We start from the raw sequence: 13,266 nt of genomic DNA on the forward strand, positions 1-13,266 counted from the left end.
TGCACACACACCTCTCCAGCATATGTACACACACACACACCTCTCCAGCATATGTACACATGCACACACACACCTCTCCAGCATATGTACACATGCACACACACGTCTCCAGCATATGTGCACACGCACACACACCTCTCCAGCATATGTACACACACACCTCTCCAGCATATGTACACATGCACACACACGTCTCCAGCATATCTACACATGCATGCACACCTCTCCAGCATATGTACACACACACACACCTCTCCAGCATATGTACACACACACACACCTCTCCAGCATATGTACACACACACACCTCTCCAGCATATGTACACATGCACACACATCTCTCCAGCATATGTACACATGCACACACATGTCTCCAGCATATGTACACATGCATGCACACCTCTCCAGCATATGTACCTACACACCTCTCCAGCATATGTACACACACACACACACACCTCTCCAGCATATGTACACACACACACACCTCTCCAGCATATGTACACACACACAGCTCTCCAGCATATGTGCACACACACCTCTCCAGCATATGTACACACACACCTCTCCAGCATATGTACACACACACACCTCTCCAGCATATGTACACATGCACACACACCTCTCCAGCATATGTACACATGCACGCACACGTCTCCAGCATATGTACACATGCATGCACACCTCTCCAGCATATGTACACACACACACACCTCTCCAGCATATGTACACACACACACCTCTCCAGCATATGTACACACACACAACCTCTCCAGCATATGTGCACACACAGCTCTCCAGCATATGTACACACACACACACCTCTCCAGCATATGTACACACACCTCTCCAGCATATGTACACATGCACACACACCTCTCCAGTATATGTACACATGCACACACACGTCTCCAGCATATGTACACATGCATGCACACCTCTCCAGCATATGTACATACACACACACCTCTCCAGCATATGTACACACACACACACACCTCTCCAGCATATGTACACACACACACCTCTCCAGCATATGTGCACACACACCTCTCCAGCATATGTACACACACACACACCTCTCCAGCATATGTACACATGCACATACACCTCTCCAGCATATGTACACATGCACACATGTCTCCAGCATATGTACACATGCATGCACACCTCTCCAGCATATGTACATACACACACACCTCTCCAGCATATGTACACACACACACACCTCTCCAGCATATGTACACACACACACCTCTCCAGCATATGTACACACACCTCTCCAGCATATGTGCACACGCACACACACCTCTCCAGCGTATGTACACACACACCTCTCCAGCATATGTACGCGTGCACACACACACCTCTCCAGCATATGTGCACACGCACACACACCTCTCCAGCGTATGTACACACACACCTCTCCAGCATATGTACGCGTGCACACACACACCTCTCCAGCATATGTGCACACACACGTAGGCACACACATCTCCAGCATATGTGCACGCACACACCCCTCCAGCATATGTGCACACACACACGCACACACACCTCTCCAGCATGTGCGCACACACATCTCCAGCATATGTGCACACACATGCACACCTCTCCAGCATGTGCACACACACATACACGCACACACTCACACATCTCCAGCATATGTGCGCACACACACCCCTCCAGCATATGTGCGCACACACACATGCACACACATCTCCAGCATACATGCACACACACACATCTCCAGCATATGTACACACACACACCTCTCCAGCATATGTGAGCACACACACACCTCTCCAGCATATGTGAGCACACACACCTCTCCAGCATATGTGAGCACACACACACCTCTCTAGCATATGTGAGCACACACACACCTCTCCAGCATATGTGCACACACACCTCTCCAGCATATGTGCACACGCACACACACCTCTCCAGCATATGTGAGCACACACACACCTCTCCAGCATATGTGCACACACACACACACATGCACATCTCCAGCATATGTGCACACACACGCATACACACACACCTCTCCAGAATATGTGCACACACACCTCCAGCATACATGCACACATGCACCTCTCCAGCATATGTGCACACACACGCACGCCTCCAGCATATGTGCACATACACATGCATACACATAGCATATGTGCACACATCTCATGTGTGTGCACATGTATCTCTAGCATATGTGCACACATGTATCTCGTGTATATGCAACACATACATGTATCTGGGGCATGTGCACACACATCTCTTATGTGCACATACACATGTATGTAGGTATGTGCCCACGTTTTTCTAGCACACATGCACACACATCTCTCTAGCATATGTACACACACATGTATTTGTAGTGTGTGGGCACATCTGTGTGTCTAGTATGCGTGCATACGCGTACACATGTAGGCTTTGAGTTAAGCAGGGGAGGAATATTTTGATCAGCTTTAAAATCAGCAAAATTAGATATGCATGTATGAAAATAATGAAAGTTTTAAAAAAACAAAAATGTCAAGTAACATGAATAAGGATTCTAGAACCCTACAACCTAATTGTAAACCAAATAGAAAATGAAGAAAAAAGGGATGAAATTAGAAAGAGGTTTTCAACAAACCTTTTTTTGGAGACAGAGTCTCGCTCTCACCCAGGCTGGAGTGCAGTGGTGTGGTCTCAGCTCACTGCAATCTCAGCCTCCCGGTTTCAAGTGAGTCTCCTGCCTCAGCCTCCCAAGTAACTGGGACTACAGGCATCCGCCACCATGCCTGGCTAATTTTTGTATTTTTTTTTTTTTTTTTTAGTAGAGGCAGGGTTTCGTCATGATGGCCAGGCTGGTCTCGAACTCCTGCCCTCAGGTGATCCACCTGCCTCGGCCTCCCAAAGTGCTGGGATTACAGGCGTGAGCCACCACACTCGGCCTAAACAAACTTTTTTATAGGCACTTTTTAAAGATCAAAAATTAGATGAGGCTGGACACGATGGCTCACACCTGTAATCCTAGCACTTTGGGAGGCTGAGGCGGGAGGATTATTTGAGTCCAGGAGTTCAAGGCTATAGTAAGCTACAATCATGCCACTGTGCTCTAGCCTGGGCAACAGAGTGAGACCCTGTGTCCAAAAAGAAAAAAAATTAGATTTTTAAAGATGATAAAAGGATGCCAGGCACTAAGACAGATTAAAGCCAAGAAAGTAAAATCTAAGATTCTCATGAAGTCAGCCCTCAAGCTAAGTGGGTGTACATGGTGCCCATCTGTTACGACCCAGCTGTTGGAGGGTGGCCGCAGTGGAGACCCATCCCTAGAAGGGAGGAGACAGGAGGCAGTCGAGGATCACCTTGGCGGGTGGAGGGCGGGGAAAGCTCTGGCTTGGGGGCCCAGCCCCTGTGGGGGACATGGGAAGCAGGAAGGACCCTTCCCCACAGAGGGGGTTTCCTTCCTCCAGCTGGGCCTGTGACCATATCAAGGCAGCGGGTCACATTCCTGCCCCATTTGTGGACAGTGCTGGGCTCACACTATCTCATTCCGCTCTGTCCCGAGCCGGGGAAGGAACCCTGGGCCTCTCCGTCTACAGCCACGGAAACCGAGGCTCAGGGAGCTTGTGGCTGTGACGAGAGGGGTGGTGCAGCTGGGCCACATCACAGCGGGACCCCTGCCCCAGGGCCTCCCTCCCTCACGCCCCCCACACCGGGCTCTCACCTCACACTCCAGGTGGCTGGAGCCTTGGGTCACCGATGGCTCCAGCACACGCCTCCGGGCTCGCCTGCTTCTCACGGCTTTCGGACTAATAGAGTCACCACAACGCCTGTGTCCACCCTAGCCCCCGTGGTCCCAGGGTCCTGAGCTTCCTCTCCTCTCTCCTCTCTTCTCCCCTCGCCTGCCTGGAAGCCAGGGCTGGTCCCAGGGCCCTGAGCCTCCTCTCCTCTCTCCTCTCTTCTCCCCTCGCCTGCCCGGGAGCCAGGGCTGGTCCCAGGGTCCTGAGCCTCCTCTCCTCTCTCCTCTCTTCTCCCCTCGCCTGCCTGGAAGCCAGGGCTGGTCCCAGGGCCCTGAGCCTCCTCTCCTCTCTCCTCTCTTCTCCCCTCGCCTGCCTGGGAGCCAGGGCTGGAGGTAACGAGGGTGCCGTGTGCACCTCCCACTGTGCATGTGGGCCTCCCGCTGTGCATGTGGGCCCAACCCCGACCAAGTTCAGGCTCCGTGGCTCTCTCCTCAGTTGTGTTTCTGTGTGGCTGAAATCGTGTCGTAAAGTTAGAAGAAAGGCTGCTGTGGGGCCTGCGTTGCTTGGCAGAATGTTCCTTACCTTTTGATTTGCAGGGTTTAGAAAGCATCATAAGAAAACGTGTCTACACTGGGGTTGCAGGGCCAGCGGGGGCTGGGCTGGGTCCTGACACGCTCTCCTCACCCCACGCAGGGGAGCAAGGGAGACCCCGGTCCTGCTGGCGCTCGTGGGGAGAGCGGCCTGGCAGGAGCCCCTGGACCCGCTGGACCACCAGGCCCCCCTGGGCCCCCTGGGCCACCAGGACCAGGACTCCCCGCTGGATTTGTGAGTACCGCCTACACCTGACCCCCTGGAGAGCCGGGGGCTGCCGTTGCCCCAGCCCTACTACCCCTGGCATCTCACTCACAGAGCAGCACGTCCTGGGCGGTGGCCTTGCTGGCACTCCCTCGGCCTGGGATTCCATATTCCCCATGGTGGGGCTTGAGTCTGTCGCCCGTCGCCCGTGCCCCACGGTGCTGATGGGGATCTCGGCCCAGCCATGCCCCAGCACCTGTGCCCTGACCAAGAGCGAATGAGCTGACCCGAGACGGGCTGCCCCGGGGGGGCCCTACCCAGGCCCTGCCACCAGGTAGACAGTCCCCATCCGAGAACGGCGGCTCCCCAGGCCACCGTGGCCCCAAAGCATGTCCCACCCTCCTCTCGGGCAGTGCCGCCCCAGGGAGGGGTCCTTCCCTAAGAAGGGACACAGGCCCCTACGTGTCTTGTGTGTCTCTTCCAGGATGACATGGAAGGCTCCGGGGGGCCCTTCTGGTCAACAGCCCGAAGCGCTGCTGGGCCACAGGTAGTGTTGTGAGCTGGGCGTGGCCGGCTCTGAGGGGTAAGGGGGTGTTGCCTGGGGCAGGAGAGTGTCCCCGAGAGCCACCGGCCTTGCATGGGATCGGAAGCCGCCCTGCAGAGCCGTGAGGACCACGTGTGGCGGGCGCTGTGCCCCGCGGGCCACCCTCCCTCTTCGGAGATGCCCCTTCGTTGAACTAAAGTCACGGGGTGAGGGCAGGCCTCAAAGTGGGAGACACTGTGAGTGGCCAAGACAGAGGAACACGGGGCCGCATGCCCCCTGAAAGGCCTTTCCGGGGAAATTCAAGTCATCACATTCTTTTTGTGGCCCCAATTTTGGGTAGTAACAAATGTTTGGCCTGAGTAGAATGTGAAATTCCTATGAAATCGCCACTTTCTTCTACTGTTAACATGTATACTGCTCAGGGTTAGGGCCAGCAAGGAGTGACCAAAATCCCAAAACAACTGTGTTCAGATAGCTCAGACGTGCCAGGGGCAGACCCGGGGGCCACAAGCTCCTTCCTCCCCTGCCCCCGCTGTCCCCTCCACACCACCCCCGCTCTCGTGGTGCCAGTATGGAGGAGCCCCCGGGGCCACAGCCCTGCCCAAAAGACACGTGGGGTGGCTGAAGCCACAGCGTCCAGCTTCATGCTCAGAGACTCAGCCTGTTGAGAGCACGGGTGGCTGGGACACATTTCTTACTCGGAGCAAAATGAATGAGAAATTTCAATTAGGCAGAAACTAATTGATTCCATAGTAAGTTAGAATGGCTTTACCATTTTAACTTAGTACATTTCCTTTTACACACGTATTTTGAAATCTTGACTGTTACTAGCGGGCTTTTCTTGCGGCAGAAGCATCTCACAGCAGGGCCTCCAGCTGCACTAACACTGTGTCTCCTCTGCCCTGACAGGGACCCCCCGGCCTGCCGGGACTCAAGGTCAGTGACAGATATGCCTGGGTTTCTGTGGTTGCTGGCTTGGCCCTGGTCTCGACACCTTGGGGCTGGGGGAGACAGGGCCTTGCCTCAGGTTTTCTGATGGCAGGAGTAGGATGAATTCATCCTGGGAAGTTTGCAAAATACAGCAAAAAAGCCTGACAGGGAAATAATCGCACACCACCCCCAACCTAGACTTCCAGCGTTAAGGGGCCATTGTCCCGTTCTCTCTCCGAAGCCCAGGAATCAAGATTCCTGGGTTCACACACCTGAAGCATATTCTCAGACTTGGGCCGAAAAGAGGGGCATAGGGGAAGAACTCAGGGTCCCCACCTCAGCCTCAGGGACAGGTGGACTCCTGGGCTCAGGGACAGAGCCGTGGTGACCTTGTAGGACCCAGGAGCTTTGTCCTCTGCTCCCCCCATCCCTGGGGGACACTAGCCCCCAGCCTGGCCCCGAAGACCCCACCCCTGCCCAGGCCCCAAAGCTCCCAGGGCAGGTGCCTGAGTGGGGAGCCTGGAGCCTCCTCTCCTAGGCCCTGGGCAGCAGCCGCCTTTCACCCCGCTGCGTGCTCATCAAAGCGTCCTCTGCTGCGTGCGGGGCCAAGGGCGCACGGGGCCCACCCTGGGGCTGCACTCTCACGTGTCACCAGCCCCTGCCATGGCACCTGCTCCTTTGAGAATGCTTTGCTTTCATTTGCAAGACATCGGGACACTCAAAAGGCTGACTTTTGGGAAGGGTCGTGTGTTTGCTTTCTTAAATTGTTTGAATGAGGCCGTCTCAGCGGGGTTCCTCTTGCAGTCTGCAGTCCTAGTGATGGAATATGTCCCCAGGTTCCGCAGCCGTCCCGGCCGGGTGCCTTCAGCCAGCCTGGGCCATGGGGTCCCTGCACAAGTTGCTCAGTGTCCCTGGGACCCCTCGGCTCTGGGCTGGGGGAGGGCGGTGAGATGCATCCTGGGTAACTCACCCTTCCCTTCACCCGGGGTGGACGCTGCCTGAGGACTGGGCTGGCCCCAGCAGGTGCTCACCGAGCCCCTTTATTCACTTAGGGGGATCCTGGCGTGCCTGGGCTGCCAGGGGCGAAGGTAAGCACTGTGCCCGGGTTCAGGGACGTGGCCAGGCAGAGGCAGGGAGGGCCCAGCTGGACACCTGCGGAGATCAGCTCGGGGCAGCCTCCCCCGCTCTTCCTGCCACTGCTTTGTTTCTTTATAATTGAAGACGTGCTGGTTTCAAAGGCAACCCCCAGGATACCCACCTGCAGGGCACCCAACCCCAGGGCACCCCCAGGTTTGACTGCATCAGGAACATGGCCTTCCTCCCTCCCAGCTGTCTGGCTGTGCAGGCCCCGTCGGCCCCTGCCACTGGCCTCCCGCCTCTCCCTTCTTTTCCCCCACTTCCCCCTCCCCCACACCTCCTCCCCAACTTCCCCCTCCCCCACTTCCCCCTGCCCCACACCTCCTCCCCCACACCCTCCCCCACTTCCCCCTCCCCCACACCCTCCCCCACTTCCCCCTCCCCCACACCCCCGTCCCCCACACCTCCTCCCCGACTTCCCCCTCCCCCACACCTCCTCCCCGACTTCCCCCTCCCCCACACCTCCTCCCCGACTTCCCCCTCCCCCACACCTCCTCCCCGACTTCCCCCTCCCCCACACCTCCTCCCCTACTTCCCCTTCCACTTCCCCCTGCCCCACACCTCCTCCCCCACACCCTCCCCCACTTCCCCCTCCCCCACTTCCCCCTCCCCCACACCCCCATCCCCCACACCTCCTCCCCGACTTCCCCCTCCCCCACACCTCCTCCCCGACTTCCCCCTCCCCCACTTCCCCCTCCCCCACACCTCCTCCCCCACTTCCCCCTCCCCCACTTCCCCCTGCCCCACACCTCCTCCCCCACACCCTCCCCCACACCCTCCCCCACTTCCCTGTCCCCCACACCTCCTTCCCCACTCCCCCCTCCCCCCGACTCCCCCCTCCCCCACTCCTCCATCCCTCCACAGCCCCTGCTCAGGCCCACAGGGGTGAGAGAGAGAAGCCCAGGCCATCACCACGTCCACGGGTGCCCTGGACTCCTCGTGGGGGTTCCTGCATTCCTGGGCATGTGGCCAATGCCCTGCGTCCTCCATATGACCCTTTCAGGGAGAAGTTGGAGCAGATGGAGTCCCCGGGTTCCCCGGCCTCCCTGGCAGAGAGGGCATTGCTGGGCCCCAGGTGAGTTGCCTTGGTGGGCCCAGGGTGCAGGGGGGCGTGGAGCCCTGAAGGGACTATGCCAAGATGAAAGCTGGCACGAGGTGTGCCCTCCCGGGTCCCTGGGCCTCCGTGTGCCCTCCCGGGTCCCTGGGCCTCCATGTGCCCTCCCGGGTCCCTGGGCCTCCGTGTGCCCTCCCGGGTCCCTGGGCCTCCGTGTGCCCTCCCGTGTCCCTGGGTCTCCGTGTGCCCTCCCGGGTCCCTGGGTCTCCGTGTGCCCTCCCGGGTCCCTGGGCCTCCGTGTGTCCTCCCGTGTCCCTGGGCCTCCGTGTGTCCTCCCTTGTCTCTGGGCCTCGGTGTGCCCTCCTGGGTCTCCGTGTGTCCCTCCTGGGTCCCTGGGCCTCCATGTGCCCTCCCGGGTCCCTGGGCCTCCGTGTGCCCACTCCTGGGTCTCTGGGCCTCCCTGTTCCCACTCCCGGGTCTCTGGGCCTCTGTGTGCCCTCCTGGGTCTCCGTGTGCCCTCCCAGGTCCCTGGGCCTCCGTGTGCCCTCCCGGGTCTCTGGGCCTCCGTGTGCCCACTCCCGGGTCTCTGAGCGCCAGGAGTTAAGTATAAGTCTCCGTCAGGGCTCTTGGTGGCTGCCTCCCTCCCAGGCCCCAGCCGGTCGGGAATAAAGAACCCCACATCTTCATCAGAGCCATCCCTCACGGGGGGCCAGGGGCTCCTGTTTCTGTTGGTGATGAACCATTTCCTTCCTGTCTCTTCAGGGGCCAAAGGGAGACAGAGGCAGCCAGGGAGAAAAGGTGAGTGTCCCTGGGGCGGGTGGATGGGGATGGGGGGCGCTGGGACATCCCAGAAGGTTTGGCCTCAGCTGCCCCCAGGTCCGTGCCCCTGCTGCCCGTGTGACCTCAGAGACTCAGGGCAAAGACCCTCAAGTTGACAGGGGTGGCTTTCAGGCTGGGGGCAGCGTGTGTGGCTCAACCGTCCCTGTTGGAGCCTGCCCTGCCTGGCAGGGGGCTCCAAGGCCACAGTCCACAGCCCCGGGTGCCTCCTCACCCACCATGGGCTCTGGGCACCCCCTCCAGGGCTGGGTGGACTCTGGGGTCCTGGCCAGAGCGGTTGAGATGAAATGCCGGACGTGTGGCCTCCTCTTCCAGGGAGATCCAGGGAAGGACGGAGTCGGGCAGCCGGGCCTCCCTGGCCCCCCCGGACCCCCGGGGCCTGTGGTCTACGTGTCGGAGCAGGACGTAAGGACGCTGCGTGGGTGGGCACCCAATCTGTCCAGACCCCCCACTGGGTGCAGAGATCCCTCCCCGAGCCCCCTACACACCCCCACACCCCCCAGGTCAGGACAGGCCCTGACTGCCAGTCTACACTCCACCTCCACGGTGGGGGCTGCAGAGGCCCTCGGTCAGAGACGCCCTCGGTCAGAGACGCCTGGGGAGCCCAGCTCCATGTGGTGTTGGAGACACCGGGGAGGGGGGAGGGCCTGCACAGGGGCCAGTGTTTTTACGTCAAAGGCTCCCATTGGGCTCAGTCCCTGTGTCCTTGACACTGTGGCCCCAAAGCTGCATGTAGTCACCCAGCTGCCCCGTCAGAAGAAGCAGATGCACCCTTGGCCCTCTGGTGAAGGTTGTGTTGGTTCCGGAACCTTCTTCCCCCACTGCGGCCCGTCCATCAGGCCTCTCAGCTGCACCCTCTGCACCTGCCAGCAGTGCATCCCACTGGTCCCTGTGCCACCCTGGCCTCAGAGAGGCAGACGCGTCTCCGCCCAGCCATATGGAACACAGGGACCAAGCCCCACTCTGGGCAGGGAGCTGAGCCCTGGGCAGATGCAGTGCCCAGGGCAGCAGAGCTGGGTGTGGCCAGGGGTTCAGATCCCTGCTTCTCTGTGGCCACCAGTGGAAGGGGGGCTGCCCGGGGCAGAGCTGAGAGCAGGCACCGTCAGCTGTGTGACACTGGACAAGTTACCTAACCCTTGTGCTCCAGCTCCCCACCTAGGAGGTGGGACTCTAACAGTCTTGAGAGGAGGGGCAGAGTTGGGAACAGGCAGGAGAGGGCTTGCCCCAGCACGGCTTTGCTAGGAGCAGGCAGACAGACATCGGGAGGCAGGGGCAGCCCGAGAGGCCACAGGGACCTCGGCGTGACGGTCAAGACATCAGAACATCAGAAAAGCCTCCCGTAGGCCGAGCCACCTCTGCCGGCAAGCAAGGGAGCGTCTAGCAGAGGCAGGAGCATTTTAAAACAAAATGGAAGTAAAAACCATGGCCCTTAGGGCGTCTGGAGTCTGCATCCAGCTGCTCTGAGCTGAGGGGCGTCTGTGCTGCAGGAGGGATGCCCCAGGCCCAGGAAGACTGGAAAGCAACATTTTCCTTGAATTTCCTGGTTTGGTGTTTTGTTGATCTGTAAGTCGCTCAAGTCCAGTTTAATTTTAAACGCGGCTCTTTGTTTCCGATTTTTCCTTTTGCTCGTGGACAGGGATCCGTCCTGAGCGTGCCGGGACCTGAGGTATGTGCCTGCCCGGCTTCTAAGAGACGGGCCTGCGGGGACCTGGGTACAAGGCTGGGTGGGGTCCGGGCAGGCGCGAGGGTGCGTGATGACCCCAGCTGACGCCGTCCCTCTTTCCCCAGGGCCGGCCGGGTTTCGCAGGCTTTCCCGTGAGTAACCTGGTGCCAGAGCTGCATGCTGCCTGCCACTGCCCTCCCGGCTGGGGAGGGGTCTCCACCTGGTAGCACAGAGCAGCCCGGTCGAGCTGGGGTGGGCCTTGTCAGGCCCGAGGGATAGCGACAGTCACTGCCCCCAAGGAAATGATGGGAGTGGGATGTGGGCGAGAGCCCCTGGCAGGCCCTGTGCTGGGTGGGCACCCGTGAGGGTGAGGCAGCTCCTTGCACCTGCAGAGGCCTGCAGTGTCCAGAGTGAGGCTGGGGCCGGGAGGTATCCTGGTGGGGGTCACCTGCAGAGGCCTGCAGTGTCCAGAGTGAGGCTGGGGCCGGGAGGTATCCTGGTGGGGGTCACCTGCAGAGGCCTGCAGTGTCCAGAGTGAGGCTGGGGCCGGGAGGTGTCCTGGTGGGGGTCACCTGCGGAGGCCTGCAGTGTCCAGAGTGAGGCTGGGGCCGGGAGGTGTCCTGGTGGGGGTCACCTGCGGAGGCCTGCAGTGTCCAGAGTGAGGCTGGGGCCGGGAGGTGTCCTGGTGGGGGTCACCTGCGGAGGCCTGCAGTGTCCAGAGAGAGGCTGGGGCCGGGAGGTGTCCTGGTGGGGGTCACCTGCGGAGGCCTGCAGTGTCCAGAGTGAGGCTGGGGCCGGGAGGTGTCCTGGTGGGGGTCACCTGCGGAGGCCTGCAGTGTCCAGAGTGAGGCTGGGGCCGGGAGGGGCCCTGGTGGGGCTGACAAGGCAGGCATATTGCGGGGGGCAGCTGTCGGGGGAGATGGAGCAGCCGTCGGGGATGGGGGAGATGCCAGCCGCTCGGGCCTCACGGCCTGGCCTCCATTCCAGGGACCTGCAGGACCCAAGGGCAACCTGGGCTCTAAGGGCGAACGAGGCTCCCCGGGACCCAAGGTAAGGTGCTCAGGTGCTGTCCCTCAACCCCCTTTGTGACCCAGGGGTGGCTCCAGCCTGCCCAGATGACCACTGTTGGGAGGGACCTGGGACGCCCCGGCTGCTGCTGTGACATGTGAGGGGTGCATCCCCGCTCGGGCCGTCCCTGTGGTCACCTCCCGTGAAAGGACCCAGGTTGCGAGGCCCAGTCACAGCGGCCCTGCCTTCGGGGCTCTGGGTGAGGCTTTGTGGGGAAGGAGCTGGCCCTGACTCTGCTGGACCTCCTGCCATTCCAGGGTGAGAAGGGTGAACCGGGCAGCATCTTCAGCCCCGACGGCAGTGCCCTGGGCCCTGCCCAGAAAGGAGCCAAGGTGAGGGCCGGGCAGCCTCCTTCCAGCGGGTGTGGGGGCTCCTGGGGCCGTGGAGACAGCCTGGGGAGGGTCTTCCTGAGGGTCTGGCTCCTGATGCATGAGCCTCTCCCAAGCAGGGCTCCACCATCCAGGCCTGGCCCTGGTGGCCCCTCCTTTCTCGCACCCATGTCGGCGGTCCCGCCAGCCCCTCGTCCTCTCCCTGCCCCTCATCCTCTCCCTGCCCCTCGTCCTCTCCCTACCCCTGAGCCCACCCTGCCGAGGGGAGGTTCTCAGTGGGCTGCAGCTCTGAGCTCGCGCCTCCCTGGGGCCTGGCCTGTGGGGTGCAGGAGCCCAGGCTGTACCAGCTCAGCCTCAGCAGGTTTCTGGCTGCCCCTCCAGCCTCTTCCTGGGGGCCCTGATGCTGTGGGCAGGGCCCGGAGTCAGTTCCTCAAGGGGCCTGTGCCTGCGTCCCCACCCCCAGCAGGCAGCCGCCCAGAAAAGCCCTCGGGGAGGGTCCTGGGGAGAAGCCTGGATCTTTGGAGTGTGGGGCACCGGCTCTCCCACTTTCAGACGGAGCAGTGAGCCCTCCGGGGTGTTTGGGGTGGGCCTCAGACACAGGATCCCCAGGCCCAGTGAGAGCTCCACTATCCCACCCAGCTGTGCATTGGAGCTGGGGCCTGTGGCAACCAGGACACTGCGTGGCACACGCCCTCCACCCTCCACCCTCCACCCCTGCTTCAGGGCCCCGGGGCATGCATGCACGCACCAACCTGGACGCAAACCCCAATCCCGACCCTCCCCTCACCAGTGGCTCCTGTCCTCCCCAGGGCTGCCTGTACCTTGGGGACGGCCCAGTGCACCCAAAGGGACCACAGGGGCCCTTAGGGGGGCTGTCAGGTGGGGCACAAGCAGCCACCTAACCGTGCCTTTGCCACAGGGGCCCTCAGAGAGGCTGCCAGGTGGGGCACAAGCTGCCACCTAACCCTGTCTTCTTGTTTTTTTGCTCAGGGAGAGCCGGGCTTCCGAGGACCCCCGGTAAGTCGGTCCCTGGCTTTCTCTGCACTGAGCTCGGGCATGACGGCCCCCAAGGACATGGTCGCCCGAGGCTGCTGAGCTTGTGCTGTGCGGCCCAGGGCTCATCTCCCTAGTGCAGTTTTAAAGCGTGTGGGGCAGGTGTCGGCGTGAGGCTGCAGTGGGCT

The 13,266-nt window shown here is 60.6% G+C and overlaps 1 protein-coding gene across 10 annotated transcripts in view; it reads left to right on the forward strand.

Annotated features, from left to right (window-relative positions):
- Window positions 1–13,266, forward strand: part of COL18A1 (collagen type XVIII alpha 1 chain) — a 115,540-nt gene that overhangs the window by 81,214 nt on the left and 21,060 nt on the right. For all 10 annotated transcript variants that reach the window (XM_034947947.3, XM_063601265.1, XM_034947951.3 and 7 more), the window contains 12 exons: window positions 4,422–4,553; window positions 5,008–5,070; window positions 5,977–6,003; window positions 7,050–7,085; window positions 8,138–8,209; window positions 8,951–8,986; window positions 9,341–9,430; window positions 10,662–10,691; window positions 10,814–10,840; window positions 11,676–11,738; window positions 12,014–12,088; window positions 13,076–13,102. In XM_034947947.3, the coding sequence (XP_034803838.3) occupies window positions 4,422–4,553; window positions 5,008–5,070; window positions 5,977–6,003; window positions 7,050–7,085; window positions 8,138–8,209; window positions 8,951–8,986; window positions 9,341–9,430; window positions 10,662–10,691; window positions 10,814–10,840; window positions 11,676–11,738; window positions 12,014–12,088; window positions 13,076–13,102 (678 nt within the window). The remainder of the gene's footprint in view (window positions 1–4,421; window positions 4,554–5,007; window positions 5,071–5,976; window positions 6,004–7,049; window positions 7,086–8,137; window positions 8,210–8,950; window positions 8,987–9,340; window positions 9,431–10,661; window positions 10,692–10,813; window positions 10,841–11,675; window positions 11,739–12,013; window positions 12,089–13,075; window positions 13,103–13,266) is intronic.

The sequence above is a fragment of the Pan paniscus genome, chromosome 22 (assembly GCF_029289425.2).
Source record: "Pan paniscus chromosome 22, NHGRI_mPanPan1-v2.0_pri, whole genome shotgun sequence".
NCBI classification, from domain to species: Eukaryota; Metazoa; Chordata; class Mammalia; order Primates; family Hominidae; genus Pan; species Pan paniscus.